The sequence below is a fragment of the Pongo abelii genome, chromosome 7, assembly GCF_028885655.2.
Source record: "Pongo abelii isolate AG06213 chromosome 7, NHGRI_mPonAbe1-v2.0_pri, whole genome shotgun sequence".
Classification (NCBI taxonomy): domain Eukaryota; kingdom Metazoa; phylum Chordata; class Mammalia; order Primates; family Hominidae; genus Pongo; species Pongo abelii.
Genome location: NC_071992.2, coordinates 24,850,934 through 24,873,117, shown reverse-complemented (window position 1 = coordinate 24,873,117; position 22,184 = coordinate 24,850,934). Strand labels below are relative to the sequence as shown.

The window sequence follows — 22,184 nt, the reverse complement described above, 5'->3', positions numbered from 1 at the left end:
TCATATTACAATATTAATTCAGCAATACCTCTCGTTTTTACTCCCCTCCCCCATTACACTGGCTTCCTGTCTGTCTGGGATTCTGTCTGTGTGAACTCTTTCCTCTATGTCCACTACTGTCCCTGCCACCGATGGCATTTGTCACTTCTGCCTGGGCAGCCCCTCTGGACTCTTTGCAAGTTCATGGACTTTGGGGTTAATGATGGCTGTGCCTCAGCTCCTGTGAATGGAAACTGTGCTAAGGAAAGGAAGGGCTGTGCCATGTTCCCGATACTCCACGGCTCCTTGCATATGTGGTCGCCAGGCACCTACATGCCTTCCATGAGTGAATGAATGAGTAACATGGATTCTAGGAAGCTGCACTAACCCAGATGTTGTGTCCTCAGCCTGCTCATAGAGTGTGTTAAATGTGAGAGGTGGGGAGCGTGGCAGGCAGGCTGAGGACAGAAGAGAGGATCTGAATAGAGTACGGAGGATCACCCAAGTCCAGAGTCACCAAGGCCATTGTCAGGTTTTCACCAGGGACATCCCTCATCAGATCCACCCTTTAAAGATCATTGTTCACCCAGTGGAGAGTGGATTAGCTGGGTGACCTCAGGTGTGGCCTGGGCAGCATTTGGGATGGGTCCTAGTGGTTAGGGTGAGGGTCAGGTTGCATTATCATGAAGGAGGCAAGTGGCAGCTGAGGTGGATCTGAGGGAAATGATGGTAACGCAGGCTGGTGATGCAATGGGTTTGGTAAGAAGAGGAAAGAGGTTTGTGGTGGATTCTAGTGTTTCTAAGAGACTTGGGTGAGGTCAGGAGTAAATGGGCATAAATGGTTTTAAGAATTAGGAACCTGAATGTGCTATTGGAGACAGTATGGACACGTCATCACTCACAGACCTGCAGTACACAAAATGCTAAAAGATTTCAATCTGAATAGAGAAGAAATGAAATGGAAACATGGAATTTTTTTTTTTTTTTTGAGACAGTTGCACTGTTGTTGCCCAGGCTGAAGTGCAGTGGCACAATCTCGGCTCACTGCAACCTCTGCCTCCCGGGTTCAAGCGATTCTCCTGCCTCAGCCTCCTGAGCAGCTGGGATTACAGGCGCTCACCATGACACCCAGCTAATTTTTGTATTTTTAGTAGAAACGGGGTTTCACCATGTTGGCCAGGCCAGTCTCAAACTACTGACCTCAGGTGACTCACCGCCTTGGCCTCCCAAAGTGCTGGGATTACAGGCATGAGCCACCTCACCCAGCTGGGAACATGGATCTTAAGGAAAGAAGGAAGATCATCAGGAATAGAAATATTAATGCACATATAAAGAATGATTATTTCCTCTTAATTTCTTGAAAATATTCACTATCAAGTAATATAACACTTTGTAGGGTTTGTAACATATGTACATGCCTGAGACAACTATAGCATAAAGAATGAGTAGTGTAGATGAATGAATCTGTATTATTTCAAGTCTCCTACATTTTATAATATTACCATATTAATTCTGCCATACAACTCAGTAATGAAAAGGAACAGATGCACATGAAAATATGACTGAACTTCAAAATAATTATGCTGAGTGAAAGAAGCCAGAGAGAAAAGCATATATAGTATCTGATTCCACCTATGATATTTATAGCCAGAAATGGCTTAATTAAAAAAGAAGGATCTTAAATCAACAACCTAAGTTTACAAATGTAGGAATTAGAAAAAGGATGAACCAAACCCAGAGTTAGCATTATAAAGGAAATAATTATTAGAAGAGAAATAAATAAAACAGAGAATAGAAAAACAGTAGAGGCCGGACGTGGTGGCTCATGCCTATAATCCCAGCACTTTGCGAGGCCAAGACAGGAGGATCTCTTGAAGCCAGGAGTTTGAGACCAGCCTGGATACGGCAAAACACTGTCTCTACAAAAAATACAAAAACCAGCCTGGCCTGGGGGAGCACACCTGTGGTCCCAGTTACTCGGGAGGCTGAGGTGGGAGGATCACTTGAGCCCCAGAGATGTAGGTTGCAGTGAGTCAAGATAACATCACTGCACTCCAGCCTGGGTGACAGAGTGAGACTCTGTTTCAAAGAAAGAAAGAAAAAGAAAAAAGAAAAACCATAGAGAAAATCCACAAAACCAACATTGATTCTTCAATACTATTAATTAAACTGACAGAATTCACTAGTGAATTCTAACAAGCTTTTAATGAAGAGCTAAATAACACTACTTCTCAAACTCTTTCAAAAACTTGAAGAGAAGGGAACCTTTCTTGACTCTTTCTGTGAGGCCAGCATTGCTCTGATACCCAAGCAGATAAAGATACTACAAGAAAATAAAGCTACATTCCAGTATCCCTAATTGATGCAAAAATCTTCAACAAAATACTATCAGAGATAATTCAACAGTACCTTAGATGGATTATACACCATGACCACATTGGATTTATTTCCGGAATGCAGGAATGTTTCAACAAATGAAAATTGAACAATGTAATACATTGCATTAATAGAATGAAGGGGGGAAAAAGACACATGATCTCTCAATTGACACAGGGAAAGCCTTTGATAAAATTCAAAGCCCTTTCGTGATGAAAACACTCAGCAAACTAAAAATAGAAAAAAACTTTCACAACATCATAAAAGCCATGTAAGAAAACCCCACAGCTAACATCATACTCAGTGTTGAAAGACGGAACGCTTTTCCTTTAAGATTAAGAACAACGTAAGGATACCCACCCACCTTTGCCACTCAGCATAGTACTGGAAGTTCTAGCCAAAACAGGCAAGAAAAAGAAATAAGAGCATCTGAACTGTAAAGGAAAAAGTAGAATAATCTGTGTTTTCAGATGATATGATCTTACTGGTAGAAAATCCAAAAGATTTCACAAAAAATTAAACTGCCAAAAATAAAGTCATATCAAATTTTTAAAATTTTGAAATTTATTGTTGTTCAGTAAGAGACAGTACAGATTGCAATCTGGGAGATTTCAAACCAAGTGGTAAGAAACTTGCCTTACAGCAGGTATAGGACAGTCTATAAAGGAGGATGTATTTTGACAATTTCATGATTGACTATTATAAATGTATATTCTTTTTAAAGGCAATCAGAGTCATTTAAGCTGATTTTTCTATAGCTGCTTGATTTAACTTCACTGAACCATATTACATCATGATGAAGGTGTAAAACTTACATTTTGTGGGTTTTTTTAATGATTACAGCTAATGTGTCAGGGATATCGGGATGTCTTAAGTTTTGGCTACATGGTTATGGGTGATTGCCGTGGGGTATATCTAAACTGTTTTTAATTTTTCTTTAATAGTACTAAAATGAATTCATCAAAGAAGTGGAATACAAAATCAACTGGAAAAGTCAATTGCATTTCTATACACTACCAATGAACAATTCAAAAAAAGAAATTAGGAAAAAATCAATTTACAATCATATCAAAAATAATAGGAATAAACTCACCAAGGGAGGTGGAAGACTTGTACAATGAAAACTATAAAACATTACTGAAAGTAATTAAAGCATACAAAAATCAATGGAAAGATATGCCATGATTATGAATTGTAAGACTAATTATGTCAACATTTCCTAAAGTGATCTGTACATTCAATGTAATCTGTATCAAAATCCCAAGGACATTTTTGCAGAAATGAAAAAATGTATCCTAAAATTCATATGGAATTTCTGGGGACTAGAATAGCCAAAACAATCTTGAAAATGAATAAAAATGTAGTAGGATTCACATTTCCTGATTTTCAAAACTTCCTACAAAGCTGCAGTAATCAAAACAGCATGGTACTGGCATAAAAGCAGAAAAATCGATCAGTGGAATAGAATAGAGCAGCCAGAAATAAACACTCACATATATGGCCAAATTATTTTTCACAAGGATGCCAAGACTGTCGAATGGAGGAAAGGGCCATCTTTTCAATGAATAGGGCTAGGAGAACCGGATATCCACATTCAAAAGAATGAAGTGAACCTTAGCCTAACATCGTATATAAAAAATAGCTAAAAACAAATAAAAGATGTAAATCTAAGTGCTAAAACTATAGAACTCTTGAAAGAAAATATAGGATAAAAATTTTGTGACATTGGATTTGGCAGTAATTTCTTGGATATGACATCATGGACACAGGCAACAAAAGAAAAAAATATACATTTTGGACTTCATGAAAATCAGTAACTCTTGTGCATCAAAAGATACTATTAACTGGATAAAAAGGCAAAACCCACAGAATGAGAGAAAATATTTGTAAGTTATATATCTGATAAGGGCTTAATATCTAAAATATATAAAGAAATCCTATAGTCTAACAAAACAAAAACAACCCAGTTAAAAATGGGCAACTGATTTTTATAAACATTTCTCCAAAGCAAATATACAAATGGTCAATAAGTATATGAAAAGATACTCCAATCACTAATCATTAGGGAATTGCTGGTCAAAACCACAGAGATACCATCCTATACCCATCAGGATTACTATTATGAAAAACACACACAGGCTGGGTGCGGTGGCTCACACCTGTAATCCCAGCACTTTGGGAGGCCAAGGCAGGCAGATCATGAGGTCAGGAGATCGAGACCATCCTGGCTAACATGGTGAAACCCCGTCTCCACTAAAAAAATACAAAAAAATTAGCCAGGCCTGGTGGTGGGTGCCTGTAGTCCCAGCTACTAGGGAGGCTGAGGCAGGAGAATGGCATGAACCCAGGAGGCAGAGCTTGCAGTGAGCTGAGATTGCGCCACTGCACTCCAGCCTGGGCAACAGAGCGAGACTCCATCTCAAAAAAACAAAAAACAAACAAAAACAAAACACACACACAATGAGCATTAGCAAGGTTGTAGAGAAGTTGGAACCTTCATGCCCTGTTAATGGGAACGTAAAATGGTGCAGCCACCATGGAAGACAGTATGATAGTTCCTCAAAAGTAAAAACGGGATTACCAGATGATCCATCATTCCCACTTCTAGGTATATGTCCAAAAGAATTGAAAGCATGGTTTCAAACAGATATTTGTACACCCATGTTTGTAGCAGTATTATTCACAATAGCCAAAAAGTGGAAGAAACCCAAGTTGGACAGATCAATAGATGATGTGGTATATTCATACAATGGAGTATTACTCAGCTGTGAAAAAGAAGGAAATACTGGCACATGCTACACAATGGATGAACATTAAAGACATGCTCAGTAAAATGCTATTCATAAAAGGACAAGTGAAATAGGATTCCACTTATATGAGGTACCTAATTTAGTCAAATTCATAAAAACCAAAAGTAGAATGTTGGATGCCAGGGGTTGTAAGGAGGGAAGAATGGGAAGATGAAATAACTTCTGAGGATGGATAGTTGTGATTGTTACACACAACAACATTAATAAACATAGTGTCACTGAACTACGTACTTTAAAAGATTAAAAGATAAGTTTCATGTTATATATAATTTACCTTAGTTTTAGATTAAAAAAACAGCATTTATTATAGTCACTATAACAATTACATATAAAATGGAAGTATTGTTGATTTAAAAAGCCAATGCACAGGCTGGGCGCGGTGGGTCACACCTGTAATCCGAGCACTTTGGGAGGGTGAAGTGAGTGGATCACCTGAGATCGGGAGTTCAAGACCACCCTAACCAACATGGAGAAACCCCATCTCTACTAAAAATACAAAATTAGCTGGGTGTTGTGGCGCATGCCTGTAGTCCCAGCTACTCGGGAAACTGAGGCAGGAGAATCGCTTGAACCTGGGAGGCAGAGGTTTTGGTAAGCCGAGATTGTACCATGGCATTCTAGCCTGGGCAACAAGAGTGAAACTCCATCTGAAAGAACAAGCCAATACACAATTAAAATGGGATTCTAAAACATATTCAATTGACGTTAAATATGTAGGTAAGAAGGAACAGGTAAAAAAAATAGAATGGACAAAAAAATGGTAAAATTAGAGAACTATTTTGGCTATATTAATAATTACACTAACTGTAAATCCACCAAACACTATAACTCAAAGGTAGATATGGTTAGAAGGATGAAAAAGCAAGACTTAACTACATAATGTTTATAAGAGATGGAATTTTTTTTTGAGACAGAGTCTTGGTCTATTGCCCAGGCTGGAGTACAGTGGCGAGATGTCAGCTCCCTGAAACCTCCTCCTCCCGGGTTCAAGAGATTCTCCTGCCTCAGCCTCCCAAGTAACTGGGATTACAGGCATGCATCACCATGCCCGGCTAATTTTTGTATTTTTAGTAGAGATGGGGTTTCACCATGTTGGCCAGTCTGGTCTCGAACTCCTGACTTCAGGTGATCTGCCCGCCTTGGCCTCCCCAAGTGCTGGGATTGCAGGCATGAGCCATTGTGCCCAGCCAAGAGATGGAATTTAAAGCAAAATGCAGGTATAGTGAGAGCATATGGATGAAAATAGATATACCATTCAAGTAATAAGCCTAAGAAAACTGCTGTGGCTATCTTAATATCATATGAGGTGGATTTTAAGGCAAAGAATATTATAAGACATGAAAAAGGACCTTTGTAGTGTTAAGAGAGTTAATTCATCTGGTAGGCATAATAATCATAAGGTATATGACCTCAATAATAGAGCTTCAAAATAAATGAAGCAAAAATTTACCCAGCACTTTGGGAGGAAGGCCAAGGTAGGCGGATTCACCTGAGGTAAGGAGTTCGAGACCAGCTTAGCCAAAATAGAGAAACCTTGTCTCTACCAAAAATACAAAAATCAGCCAGGTGTGGTGTCATACACCTGTAATCCCAGCTACTGGGGAGGCTAAGGTAGGAGAATCACTTGAACCCAGGAGGCGGAGGTTGCAGTGAGCCGAGATCATGCCACAGCACTCCAGCCTGAGCAACAGAGTGAGACTCCAATCTCAAAAAAAAAAAAAAAAAAAAAAATTACAGAATCCACAGGAAATTATAACACACTGTTCTAAGCAATTAATGTAACAGTTTGACAAAAATATCAGTAAAGTCATAAAAGGGCCGGGCGCGGTGTCTCACGCCTGTAATCCCAGCACTTTGGGAGGCCGAGGCGGGCGGATCACAAGGTCAGGAGATTGAGACCATCCTGGCTAACACAGTAAAACCCCGTCTCTACTAAAAATACAAAAATTAGCCAGGCGTGATGGTGGGCGCCCGTAGTCCCAGCTACTCGGGAGGCTGAGGCAGGAGAATGGCATGAACCTGGGACGCGGAGCTTGCAGTGAGCCAAGATCGCACCACTGCACTCCATCCAGCCTGGGCGACAGAGCGAGACTCCGTCTCAAAAAAGAAAAAGTCATAAAAGATCTGAACCACCTTGACTTAATTGACATTTATAGAGCGCACATGCATCTACTGGAAACTCATTCTCTTCTATTGAAGATGGTACCCTCACTCATTTTATAGCCCATATTCTGGGCTATAAAATAAGTCTAAGTAAAGTCTCTTTTAAAAAAGAGAACTCATATAATGTATGTTCTCTGATCTCAATGAAATTCAATTGGAAATATATAACAATGTCTAGAAAGACCTCCAAATTTGGATGCTAAGCAACACGCTTATAAATAATCCATGGTTCAAAGGAGAAATTAAAAGCTAATTCAAAAATATTTCAAAATAAATGATAATGAAGGTTTAATGCATCAAAACTTGTGGGAAGCTATTAACATGGTTCTCTTTCTTTTTTTTTTTTTTTTTGAGATGGAGTCTTGCTCTGTTGCCCAGGCTAGAGTGCAGTGGCACAATCTCGGCTCATTGTAACCTCCACCTCCCAGGTTCAAGGGATCCTCCTGCCTCCGCCTCGTGAGTAGCTGGGATTACAGGCATGCCCCACCACGCCCAGCTAATTTTTGTATTTTTAGTAGAGACAGGGTTTCACCATGTTGGTCAGGCTGGTCTCGAACTCCTGCCCTCAAATGATCACCCACCTCGGCCTCCCAAAGTGCTGGGATTATAAGCATGAGCCACACTGAACTTCACATTTCAGAATTCCTGAGTCTTATCAGGCAAAAACAAGTCCTGAAAAAACAAAGTAAATCTACTTATTATAGGAGGGCAGATAATACAAAGTCGGGCATTAAGGTAATATCATATTTATAGTTTTAAAGCTGACGACTCTAAGGACAGTATATATGTGCTTCAATGAAATTATAAACATGAAAACCCTGCTTTCAGTTCTTTTGGATACATACCCAGAAGTGGGATTGCTGGATCATCTGGTAATTCTACTTTTAATTTTTTGAGGAACCACCATACTGGTCCTGGACCAAACTGAGGGTCGGGCTGCTATTTCTTGCCACCCAATAATGAGATGCCAATGAACTGGGAAGAAAGAGAGTTTTTATTTCTGTAACTGGTTACAGGGAGAAGGCCTGGAAATTATTGCCAGACCAACTCAAAATTACAAAGTGTTTCAGAGCTTATATATCTTCTAACCTATATGTCTACATGTAAGTGTGCATTCATCTAAAGACATAAGTGATTAACTTCTTTTAATCTATAACTAAGGTTTGAGTCCTGAAGACCTTCCTCTGGAGCCTCAGTAAATTTACTTAATCTAAATGGGTCCAGGTGCTGGGGTGGTTACCCTTATCTTGTCTCCTGCTAAACCATGGAGGTTTTGGGAGTTCCTTCAAACCTCCAATACCCTTGTTTGTGGAGGCCTGGGGAGTTTCTTCAAAACCCCCAATAAAACTTGTTTAATCCTAAATGAGTCCTGTTAAGAATTCCTCCATTATTTTGTCATGTTTTAAGGTCCAGGAAAGGCCTAAGCAAAACTCTTGATGGGCTTTTGTTACATTCCAGCCTTTGTATAAGGGCATTGGCTTTTTTTTTTTTTTTTTTTTAGCATTTAATAGTTAACTTAAGCACTTGATTAGTACTGTAACAGTTGTGATGGAGGCCTGCATTAGTGAAACTTGGCCTGCTATAATCCCCACTGTCAGTTTGCACATGATTTCTATCATCCTTATGTATTTATTTATCATGAGAATCATAGGGAGACGGGTGTCATAATCTTTCTGGCTATTTTCAGCTGAGAGAGGGTCATCGTTATGGGGCACCAAATGCAGTGCTGGAGTGGAGGAGGTCGATTTGTTCCCAGTAGCACTGTCTGTTTTAGGGGCTTAGAGACAGTGCCTGCTGAAACACCTAGTTTTCAGTTCACGGGGCTTTAAGAAAGCAAAGCTTAGGTTTCAGTGATTTCCAGTTAGGGAAAATGGGGAAAAAGGAAAAGAAAAAGGAAAAAATTGAAAACATTTTGAGATTTGCAGCCAGAAAAATTAGAATTTAATCCAAACTGTAGAAAATAATAAAAACTGAAAAACATCCAGGAAGACTAGAATTTAACAGGTGTAATTATAGTTTTTGAAACATAATTTTTCTCTCTCTAGTTTCCCATTTTTATTAAAAGACAAATCATGGTAGGACTGGTTTGCTTTATTATACTTGGCCTAATTATTTATATACCGTGCAGCAAGAATAATTATTTTTTACATAGGCCTTTTAAATTGGCTTTGATGGAACTTTGTTCCATAGCAGGAATCTGAGATAAGACCTTTTTAAAGCCGAGCCCAACCATGGATTTATACCATCAAATACCTATGAGTTGGGTGAATTCCTCTCTTCTTGAGGTTCCAAGATAACTTGGGGTTCCTGGCCTGTCAGAAAGTGACATTCTTTACTTACCACAGGTCAGAAACCCTGTACAGGGTCTATGTACACAAATTATGAGGCCCGTTTCCAAGGGCTTTCTTGGCTTCCTAAGTCAAGTTTGATTCCTTGAAGGAGAGCAAAGTCAAAGCCTTGGTAAAATAACCAGTTTTTCCAATTGTGTCCTGTTACAAAAGAAAACAGATTCTTACTGCACTTATGCAAATAACTATATTGCCATAACTTAAGAATACTCACAGATAGTTTCCAAATTCTGGAGAAAATCAGGTAGAGAGAAACAAATATGCTCCAAATTTTGTTCATAGGAGTATACTGTACTTAAATGTTAAAAGGTGTTAATAGCTCAAAAGAAAAGTTTCCTTGCCTCTGAAAAGCAAAACAAAGGATTAGCAACATTTTAAGCCAAAAGTCAAAAAGATCACTTCAGTCTCCTATTAGTTCAGTTCATGCAGTTAATTCCTGTCCTGTTTGATATTAATGAACATTTTAACTCTTTAAGAGTCATCAACGTTTTTCCTCTATTTTGATGTCACAGTCTCCAAAGTTATTAGAAACCTGCATTCAAGAGCACCTGTTAGAGCTTTACAGCTAATTATAAAACCACCTTCTAAAGAGGACCAAAACAAGACAGACAACAATTATTTATGGAGGACAAAAAGTTTTAGGGTAGCCATAGTTAAAGACACAATTGATGACAAGGGTATCTGTTACCTCTGTGGCACACAGTAATTTTAACATAACAATTATCATTACTACTGACAACATACACTAAGATATATCAGAATTATAGGAGTCTTCCATAACTTTGGAACACATACCAATAACATATTTACGCACATACAGCCCAAAGAAAGCCAAACACCATTTCATGTTTGACAATGCTTCCTGCATAATTTTTATATCAAATAAGCCACATTTCACCTTTACATAAGTGTACTATTAATGTTAAATCCAATTTTTAATAAAACCTTATAGACACATTTACCCAATTTTAATGTTTGACCATAAGGTAAGATTTTCATAGACCTTTCATAACTCTACAATTTTTGTTAAACAGAAGGTTAGTGCTCTAAGAGAAACCCATTGTGCTTTTATTTTAATGCTCAATTTACAGAAAAACTGGATGGTATCCCTTTAACTTTAGCCAATACATTTACACACAGAATTGTCTTTACAATTACCCTTCCACAGCTTGCTTAAACTTTTTTTTATTTTATCCAATTTAAAACAATCCTTTAACCTTTTAATCTAGTAAAAAATATCCACATTCTCATGCCTCCTTATAATCTTTTTACCAAAAGTATATTTTACTTTCCTTACACACCTTGCATGTAAACTGTTTTTTCAATAGTCTTAAATACACATTACATTGTTAATTCTTAGCAACCTTTTCTTTTGGTGAAAACCTTGGTAAGTTTGGGATTTTAATTATATACTAGGTATGGAGCCTACGACCTAGACAGAAATGCAGGTAAGGTCTGACTTATTCTAGTATCTAACTCCATGTGTCCTAGGCCTTACCTAGCTGCAAAGCAGGCAAGTTGTACAGCTAAGAGTCATAGTGGCATTTTATAAAGCATTTAAGAGGCCTAATCACCTTTAAATTGTACAACATTTCTCGCATAAATTTCCTTTCATAAATTCTTTCACAACTTACACAGACAATCTCTGACATGCCTTGACTTTCTGACTTGTTCTAAACATCCCTCTCTTTAAATAACCAGTTAATTACTTTAGGACAAGAATTTACCATACAGGAGCCTTTCTTATATAAATTCTCTTTTCTTTAAAACTTTTTGCATAGCTAGGGGACATGGCTAATTTCACATATCCCCAGGCCGTATCTAGAATTTAACACTCCAAAATAAATTGAACACTTTTTAAGTCAAAGAAGCATTTTATGACCTAAAGCATTTAGCAAACCTAATATTTGACCTGCATAATTTAGACCAACTATTTCCATTTTTGAAGATACTTTTACCAATAATCTTTAAAATTCTCCTTATTTTTATAACTTTCTTTATATCTCTCTTATTTCCTGGTTTCTTTTACCTTGTTTTATATATAACCTTTAAATAAGCTTTGAATAAGACAAAAATTAGTTACGCTTGGCCAGGCGTGGTGGCTCACGCGTGTAATCCCAGCACTTTGGGAGGCTGAGGCAGGCGGATCATGAGGACAGGAGATCAAGACCATCCTGGCTGACACAGTGAAACCCCGTCTCTATTAAGAACTACAAAAAATTAGCCAGGCGTGGTGGCGGGCGCCTGTAGTCCCAGCTACTCGGGAGGCTGAAGCAGGAGAATGGCGTGAACCCAGGAGGTGGAGCTTGCAGTGAGCCGCAATTGCGCCACTGCACTCCAGCCTGGGTGACAGAGCGAAACTCTGTCTCAAAAAAAAAAAAAAAAAAAAAAAGTTACTCTTTAAAAAGGACACAATCTTTAGAAAGAATGTTTTCCTACAATATATTTTTATTAGGAAATATCCAAATAATGAGATATCTGTTGTTTAACTTTAGATTCTAAATTATGACAAGTTTACTTATGAGTATGTATCACATTACATTTATCTAATTATTTATTTTAATCATTTACCCAGATTTATGAAAACTGTGATAGTTGTGATTAAAGTTATGAAACCACCATAGCAAAATTATAACTGAGACAGTGAAAATGATCTGAACTAACTGACTCCATCTTCCTTCTAACCTACAAGGTATTCTTGTTTATTAACTTAGTTTATAATTTAGCTTTGAAACAAACATGACAACAGTCCTTTCCCAGAACAAACTTCCTTCATGTCTGTGGACTAGACTGCTTAAGGCCACAAGATTAGAAGTTAGGGTATTTTGGCCAGGGGCGGTGGCTCATGCCTGTAATCCTAGCACTTTGGGAGGCCGAGGTGGGTGGATCAGAAGGTCAGGAGATGGAGACCATCCTGGCTAACGTGATGAAACCCCGTCTCTACTAAAAACACAAAAAATAGCCGAGCACGGTGGCAGGCGCCTGTAGTCCCAGCTACTCAGGAGGCTGAGGCAGGAGAATGGCGTGAACCCGGGAGGCGGAGCTTGCAGTGAGCTGAGATCGTGCCACTACACTCCAGCCTGGGCGACACAGCGAGACTCCACCTTAAAAAAAAAAAAAAAAAGTTAGTGTATTTTACTAAATATTTCAAGATGTAGCTATCTTCATTAAAACAATATTAATGTTTCATTTATTTAAAAATTACACATGGAAAGATTATTCTGTTTGCACTGAATTATAGTTTTGTAGCCTCTATGCCAAATTTTGACACCTTATAATATTTGGCAGAGATAAGTATGAAATTGCTTGATCAATAAATGCAAACTAAAATGTATGCTGGCAATTCTGAAGACATTTCTAATATTATTTTACCAATAATTTTTAAAGCTAGCTTATTAAAGATTTTATTTAAGTCACATAAACTTGAAAAAGCATTTGACTAGTCTTTCCTTTTTTCTGTTATTCAAGTGCTTTTATTTTTCTTTGAGCCATTTAATTAGATCTCTTTTATATATCTTCAGTAGTGAAACATGGTATACACAAGACAAATACATAAGTGTATTAGGCATGCCAATAGAAGTACATTTTATAGATTCATAAGACCTCTTTTTTCCTATTTTTTAACTATATCTTTCTTTCTTTCTTTGTTTCTTTCTTTTTTTTTTGAGACCAAGTCTCCCTCTACTGCCTAGGCTAGAGTACAGTGGCATGATCTCCGCTCACTGCAACCTCTGCCTCCCAGGTTCAAGCAATTCTCGTGCCTCAGCCTCCCAAGTAGCTGGGATTACAGGTGCCTGCCACCATGCCTGGCTAATTTTTGTATTTTTCGTAGAGATGGGGTTTCACCATGTTGGCCAGGCTGGTCTCGAACTCCTGACTTCAAGTGATCAGCCTGCCTCGGCCTTCCAAAGTGCTGGGATTACAGGCATGAGACACCACGCCCGGCCTTAACTGGATCTTTGAGCTCTGGGCGGAGCCCACACTGAATCCTGGGTTTTCAAAACAGGGACAATTATTATGAGGCTACACCATGTGATGCTTTTACAGTGCACTTAAGCAATTTTTTCCCAAAGACATTTCTAAGTGTCTAAATTACACTTTTTCTTTAAAACCCCAGAGTAGCTTCTGTTTAATAGCTATTAATGAAGAAAACAGAATTCAGTCAACTGAGAAGAAAAAAAGTTTTGCTCAAAAAGATAAGGGCCTAGGAGAGAGAAAACCAAAAACATGAAGGCCTTTTAAAGGCCTTCATGCCCACACACACACACACACACACACGCACACATATGCACATACACATTTTGGATGTTAGCTTTTAATTAAGCTGACTCTCGATCATTGAGCTTCAAAAAATCTTTCTCCTTCCCAGAGGCATCTCAGTAGAGATGGACCCAATACTTCCCATTTTCAAGTATACATGATATCAAAAGGAACAAGACAGACACACAAACAAGTGGAAACATTTCAGAAAAACCCAAAGGGAAGTGCACTATGGCAAAACAGACTCTCAAAACTAACGCAAAACCTGATATCCACCAAAGGGAAAGTGGGTGTATGAGCCAGCCCTGTTGCTTCCCTTGGCAGTACCGGATAAATGGCTTAACGAGCCCAAATGGGAAAACAATAGGCTCCTGGCATAGGATCCCATTGACTCACCCTTTGAGCACGTCCGCTCCTTATCTCTGTTCTTCCCCAGTAGAGAAAGGGATGTGTAGATTTGCACACAAACAGCCCTCTGGAGGGTCCCCCGGGGAACCTCACCTGACAGCTGCTGGGATCCTCCTGAAGACTGTCTCATCGCAAGCTACCAGCCGCTGGATGCAGCACTGTCCTTATCTTCTGGCTGGCGAGTTTTTTGTTCCCAGACCAAACTGAGGGTGGGGCTGCCCAATAATGAGATGCAGGTGAATCTCACTGCCCAATAATGAGATGCAGGTGAACTGGGGAGGAAGCGAGTTTATTTCTGTAACTGGTTACAGGGAGAAGGCCTGGAAATTGTCACCAGACAAACTCAAAATTACAAAGCTTTTCAGAGTTTATATCCCTTCTAAGCTATATGCCTACATGTAAGTGTGCAGTCATCTAAAGACATAAGTGATTAACTTCTTTTAATTTATAACTAAGGTCTGAGTCCTGAAGACCTTCCTCTGGAGCCTCAGTAAATTTACTTAATCTAAATGGGCCCAGGTGCTGGGGTGGTTACCCTTATCTTGTCTCCTGCTAAATCATGGAGGTTTGGGGAATTCCTTCAGACCTCCCACACACTTGTTTGTGGAGGCCTGGGGAGTTTCTTCAGACCCCCAATAAAACTTGTTTAATCCTAAATGGGTCCTTGTTAAGAATTCCTTCATTATTTTGTCATGCTTTAAGGCCCAGGAAAGGCCTAGGGAAAACTCTTGGTGGGGTTTTGTTACATCCCAGACTTTATATAAGGGCACTGAATTTTTTTAGCTTTTAATATTTAACTTAACCACTCAGTCAGTACTGACACAGTTGTGATGGAGGGCTGAATTAGTGAAACCTGGCCTGCCACGATACTGTTTTTCACAGTGTGCGTTTTACATTCCCACCAACAGGGCATAAGGGTTCCAGTTTCTTCACACCTCACCAGCTCTTGTTATTTTCCATGCTGTTGTTTTTAATATAGTAGACGTTAGCGGTGTTGAGCATCTTTTCATGTGCTTATGGGCCATTTGCTTATCTTCTTTGGAGAAATGTCTTTCAAGTCCTTTGCCCTTTTTAATTTTTTTTTTTTATTTTTATTGTAAATTAAGAAATTACTGCCAGGCACAGTGGCTCAGGCCTGTAATCTCAGCACTTTGAGAGGCCGAGGCAGGAGGACTGCTTGAGCCCAGGCGAACGTTCAAGACCAGCCTGGGCAACATGGCAAGTCCCAATAAATTGTATGTATTTATGGGGATTTATAGGGTACAAAGTTATGTTATGATTTATGAATACTATATGGAATAATTAAATCAGCTAATTAATATGTCCATCACCTCAAATACTTACCATTTTTATGGTGAGAACATTTGAAATCTATTCTTTTAGCAATTTTGAAATGTACAATACGCTGTTATTAACTATATTTATTGCACTGTGCAACAGATCTCAAAAATCGTATTCCTCCTGTCTAACCGATGCTTTGTACCTTTGATTATCATCTTCCCGTTCCCACATGCCCAGACTCTAGTAACCACCATTCTACTCTCTGCTTCTGAGTTCAGTTGTTTTCTTGTTTTTTTTTTTTTTTTTTGAGACAAAAATTTCACCTTTGTTGCCCAGGCTGTAGTGCAATGGTGCCATCTCAGCTCACTGCAACCTCCGCCTCCCGGGTTCAAGTGATTCTCCTGCCTTAGCCTCCTGAGTAGCTGGGATTACAGATGCCCACCACCACGCCCAGCTAATTTTTGTGTTTTTAATAGAAACAGGGTTTCACCATGTTGGCCAGGCTGGTCTCGAACTCCTGACCTCAGGTGATCCACCCTACCTCAGCCTTCCAAAGTGCTGGGATTCAGGCATGAGCCACCGCTCCCAGTCTAGTTGTTTTCAATTTCACGTATGAAAACATACAGTATTTCTCTTTCTGTGCCTCACTTATTTCACTTAGCATGATGTATTCCAATTCCATCCATGTTGTTACAAGTGACAAAATTTCTATCTTTTTAAAGGCTGAATAGTATTCTGTATTGTCTACATACCACATTTTCTTTATCCATTCATCTGTTGGTGGACACAGGTTGATTCCATAACTTGGCTGTTGTAAATAGAGCTGCAATGAACATGGAAGTGCAGATATCTCCTTGATATACTGATTTCAAATCTTTTTGGTAAATACCCAGAAGTGGGATTGCTGAATCATATAATAATTCTATTTTTAGTTTTTTGAGGAAGCTCCACACTGCCTTCCGTAATGGCTGTACTAATTTCCATTCCCACCAACAGTGAGCAAGGATTCCCTTTTCTCCATATCTTCACCAACACTTGTTATCATTCATCTTTTTGATAATGGCCATTCTGATAGGTATGAGATGATATCTCATTGTGGTTTTAATTTGCACTTCCCTAATGATTCGTGATGTTGAATTTTTTTTTCAAATATCTGTTGACCATTTGTGTCTCTTCTACTGAGAAATGTCTACTCAGGTCTCTTGTCCATTTTGTAATCAGATTATTTTTTCTCTTTGAATAGAATTATTTGAGTTCCTTATATATTTTAAATATTAACCCCTTATCAGATGTATGGTATGCAAATATTTTCTCCCAATCCATACCTTATTGCTTCACTCTATTGTTTCCTTTGTTGTGCAGAAACTTTTTTTTTTTTTTTGAGACGAAATTTTACTCTTGTTGTCTAGGCTGGAGTGTAATGAATGGCATGATCTTGACTCACAGAAACCTCTACCTCCTGGGTTCAAGTGATTCTCCTGCCTCAGCCTCCTGAGTAGCTGGGATTACAGGCGCATGCCACCATGCCCAGCTAATTTTGTATTTGTAGTAGAGATGGGGTTTCTCCATGTTGATCAGGTTGGTCTTGAACTCCTGACCTCAGGTTCTGCAGAAACTTTTTATGTTGATATAATTCCATTTGTCTATTTTTGCTTTTGTTGTTTGCACTTTTGCGGTCAAATTTTAAAAAATGTTGCCCAGACCAATGTTGTGTAGTTTTAGCCCCTGTGTTTTCTTCTAGTAGTTTAATAGTTTCAGGTCATATATTTAAGTCTTTAGTCCATTTTGAGTTGATTTTTGTATATGGTGTAAGATAAGGGTCCAATTTCATTCTTGTGCATATGGATATCCAGCTTTCTTAACACCATTGATTGTGGAGACTTTTTTTTCCCATTGTGTATTCCTGGCACTTTTGGCAAAAATCAATTGACCATAGCTATGTGGATTCATTTCTAGGCTCTGTATTTTGTTCCATTGGTCAATATGTCTATTTTTATACCTGTGCCATGCTGTTTTAATTATTATTGCTTTGTAGTATAGTTTGAAACCAGGTAGTGTGATGCCTCCAGCATTGTACTTTTTGATCATGATTGCCTTGGCTATTTGTGTGTGTGGTTTTTTTTTTATGGTTGCATATGAATTGTAGGATTGTTTTCTCTATTTCTATGAAAAATGATATTGGAATTTTGATGGTGATTACATTGAGTCTATAGATTGCTTTGGATAGTATGGACATTTTAACAATATTAGTTCTTCCAAGTCATGAACATTTATTTTCATGCATTTGTGTCTCTTTCGATTTTATTTGTCTCTTCTGTTTTGTGCATTAGTGTTTTACAGTTTTCAACGTACAGGTCTTTCACTTCCTTAGTTAAATTTACTCCTGAGATTTTTTTTTGTAATTGCTCTTAATAGGTTTGTTTTCTTAATGTCTGTTTCATATAGTTCATTATTAATATATAGAAATGCTACTGATTTTCATATGTTGATTTTGTATTCCACAACCTTACTGAATTTGTTTACCATTTCTAACAGTTTTTTGGTGGAGTCTTCAGGGTTTTCTATATATAAAATCATGTCATCAGCAAATAGACAATTTTACTTCTTCCTTTTCTATTTGAATACCTAATAATTATTTTCTTTTTCTTGCCTAATTGCTCTGGCTAGGGCTTCCAGTACCATGTTGAAAAGAGGTGGTGAGAGTAAGCATCCTTGTATTGTTCCTGATATTAAAGGAAAAACTTGCAACTTTTCACTGCTGAGTATGATATTAGCTGTAAACTTGTCATGTAATGCTTTTTTTTGTGTTGATACCTTCCCTTTACACTTAATTTGATGAGAGTTTTTATCATGAAAGAATGTTGTGTTTTGTCAAATGCTTTTTCTACATCTATTGAGGTGATCATATGGTTTTTGTCCTGCATTTTGTTAATATGGTATATCACATTTATTGATTTTCATATGTTGAACCATCTTTGCAACCCAGGAACAAATTCCATTTTATCATAGTGAATGATTCTTTTAATGAGCTATTGAATTTGGTCTATTGGTATTTTGTTGAAGATTTTTGCATCTGTGTTTATTAGACATATTGGCCTATAATTTTCTTTTCTTTCTGTGTTCTATTCTGGCTTTGGTATCAAGGTAATGCAAGCCTTGTAAAATAAGTTTGGAAGTAGTCCCTCCTGTATAATTTATTTGGGAAAGTTTAGAAAGGATTGGTTTTAGTTCTTGTTTAAATGTTTTGCTGAATTCAGCCGTGAAGGCTTCTGGGTCCTGGGTGTTTCTTTGATAGGAGACTTTTCATTACTGATTTAATATCCTTAATCATTATTGGTCTGTTCAGATTTTTCCATTTCTTCATGATTCAGTATTGGTAGGTTGTATGTGTCTAGAAATTTGTCCATTTCTTCCAGGTGGTTCAATCCTTTGGCATATAATTGTTCATAATATTTTCATATGATCCTTTGCATTTCTGTGGTATCCATTGTAATGTGTCTCCTCATTTTTTTTTTTTATTTGAGACAGAGTCTCCCTCTGTTGCCCAGGCTGGAGTGCAGTGCCAAGATCTCAGCTTACTGCCACTTTCACCTCCCAGGTTCAAGCGATTTTCGTGCCCCAGCCACCCAAATAGCTGGGATTACAGGTGCGCACCACCATGCCTGGCTATTTTTTTTTGTTGTTTTTTGTATTTTAGTAGGGACGAGGTTTTGCCATGTTGGCCAGGCTAGTCTCCAACTCCTGGCCTCAAGTGATCCATCCGTCTCGGCCTCCCAAAATGCTGGGATTATAGGCATGAGCCACTGCACCTGGCCTCCTCATTCATTTTTGATTTAATTTATTTGTCTTCTTTCTTTTTTCTTAGTTAGTCTAGTTAAAGGTTTGTGATTTCATTTATTTTTTCAAAAAACTAACAGAATTTTGATAATCTTTTGTATTTTTTTCTAGTCTCTTTTATTTATTTTTGCTCTGATTTTTATTATTTCTTTTGCTCTGCTAACTGTGGGCTTAGTGTATCTTTTTTTCTATTTCCTTGAGGTACAACATTAAGTCTTGTATTTGAGATCTTTCTTCTTTTTTGATGGAGGCATTTATTGCCATTTCCTCTTAAAACTGCTTTTGCTGCATCCCATACGTTTGGTTATGTTATGTTTCCATTTCATTTTCTAATATATTTTTAAAATTTTCTTTTGATTTCCTCTTTGACACATTGGCTGTTCAGGAGCTTGTTACCATTCAAGTTCTTTGTTCATTTCTTAATCACATTGTTGACTTTTTGTTGTTGTTGTTGTTTAGTTGGAGTTTTTTATATATTTTAGATATTAACCTTTTATCAGATATATAACTAGCAAATGTTTTCTTCTTCCTGTGGGTTGCCCCTTCACTGTTGATCATCATTGGATGCACAAAAGTTTTTAATTTTTACATAGTGCAATTTATCTATTTTTTTTCCTATATTGCTTGTGTTTTGGGGATCACATTCAAGAAATCGTTGCCAAATCCAAGGTCAGGAAGAATCATTCCTATGTTTTCTTCTAAGTTTTAGGGTTTTCACTTTTATGTTATATTTTGGATCCATTTTGAGTTAATTTTTGTATATATGTAAGTTAAAGGTCTGAGGTCATTGTTTTGTGGTGAGTCAATGTCTAGATTTCCCAAGACCATTTTTAAAAAGATTGTCCTCTCTTAATTAAATGATCTTGATACCTTTGCCAAAAATTACTTGATCATATACAGTCATGCACCACGTAACAACATTTCTGTCAACAACAGACTGCATATATCATGGTGGCTGCATGCAATTATGTAACATACCACACAGGTTTGTAGCCTAGGAGCAAAGGGCTACACCATATAGGCCAGGTGTGTCATAGGCTACACCATCTAAGTTTGTGTAAGCACGCTCTTCTGATGTTCACACAACACAATTGCCTAATGACCCTTTGCTCAGAACAATGTTGAGCAATACATGGCTGTACGTGCAAGTTCATTTCTGGGCTCTTTGGTCTATATGTCAGGCACCTTTTAAATCAGAACTTCGCTATTTAATGTTTGATCCTGTATCCCAATTTTTTAAGTTTGCTATATTATAACCCCCATTTATAAAAATGTGTGTCTGTGTGTATGTCTGTGTGAGAGAGAATAAGAGAAAGAAAGAGAGAGAGAATAGGCATACCTATGGAAAAATAGTGGAACTAAATGAGACAAAATATTAATGGATGCTGTCTTTAGCTGAGAATATCACGTGTGGTCTGTGTATTCTTCTAAAAACTTCCCTTGCCTGCATTTTCTGGAGTGAACATGTTTAGAAGAGTTTTTCAAGTGTATGTTACTTGGCCTTCCCTGAAATATGAAGGGACAAACAAACACTAAAGGATGTTTGAGAGGTAAGAGCTGCAAGAAAGATGAGGGTTCTGTTTAGCTTGGGTGCCTGGGGTCAAGAGAATGTGAGTGGATCCTGGGAGGGGTGAGGTCTGGAAGCCACTCATGCCCATCCCTGCTTTGTCCCCACAGGTCTCAGCTGAGTCTGCTCTGATCACCCAACAAGACCTAGTTCCCCAGCAGAGAGCGGCCCCACAACAAAAGAGGTCCAGCCCCTCAGAGGGATTGTGTCCACCTGGTATGTTCAAGATGGGTCTCTGATCTTTGCCCCTCCTCCCCTTGTCTCCATGAGCTTCCAGTCTTTTCCTTTGCACTTCCTCATTCTTTATTCCACAGAGAGGCATTGGGTGCCTCCAGTTTGAGGCTCTGTCTTTCTGGAGCCTTCCTGCTAGGATGGTATCAAGACACACAGATGAATGAGACAGCCAAAGAAACTGATAGGAACCTTGAGAGAGAATTGAGTGGGACAGAGATGGGGCTGGTGAGGCCTCCAGGCAATGGTGACTTTGGGCTGACATCAGGAGGAGGGCAGGGCCAGAGGTTCAGAGAGCCAGGAAGAGTGCTCCTAGGAGGGTTCCACTGGAACAATTGCCAGGGGGCAGGGGTTGGGGAAGATGGAGCAATGGCAGGGGGCTGCTGTGGGAAGTGGAGGGTTAGGAAGTTAGAGAGACAGGTGGGGTCAGATCCCACACAGAGGAAGTTGGATTTTATTTCATGAGTGATGGATGTCCCTGAGAAGTTTTCAGCAGAGGGCCACCAGCATCGGATGTGCATCTTGAGTGCTCACTCCTGGATTGAACCGGAGCAAGACAGGAAGCAGGTGGAGGGCCTTGAGTGTGAGGCGCTCCCCTGGGATCTTATGTGGTGCCCCGTAAGGTCATTTGAGCCCCCAGAGATGCAGCAGGAACCTGGCCTGAACTGTGCTTGACTGTTGTGTTCGCCTCGCACTTCTTCCCCTCTTTCCCCCGTGTGTATGAGTTAGGAATTGATTGCTGCATGAAGGTTTCCAGGGCAGGCAAGTGTGGCAAGCAGTGGCTTTTAAAATCCATTTAAGAATTTGCATATCTTTTCCATGACTAAGGGCCACAGGAAAGACTTGCCTAAGGGCAAACCCTCACGTTGCACGCGTGGGCTTGCCAGGAGCAGAGCATGGAGAAGGAAGAACCCAGCGTGAAGC

At 38.8% G+C, this 22,184-nt stretch overlaps 1 protein-coding gene across 6 annotated transcripts in view; it reads left to right on the top strand.

Moving 5' to 3' along the window:
• TNFRSF10B (TNF receptor superfamily member 10b) overlaps positions 1-22,184 on the top strand; it is a 48,704-nt gene that overhangs the window by 4,908 nt on the left and 21,612 nt on the right. For all 6 annotated transcript variants that reach the window (XM_054561344.2, XM_024251130.3, XM_063726585.1 and 3 more), the window contains exon 2: positions 21,140-21,245. In XM_054561344.2, the coding sequence (XP_054417319.2) occupies positions 21,140-21,245 (106 nt within the window). The remainder of the gene's footprint in view (positions 1-21,139; positions 21,246-22,184) is intronic.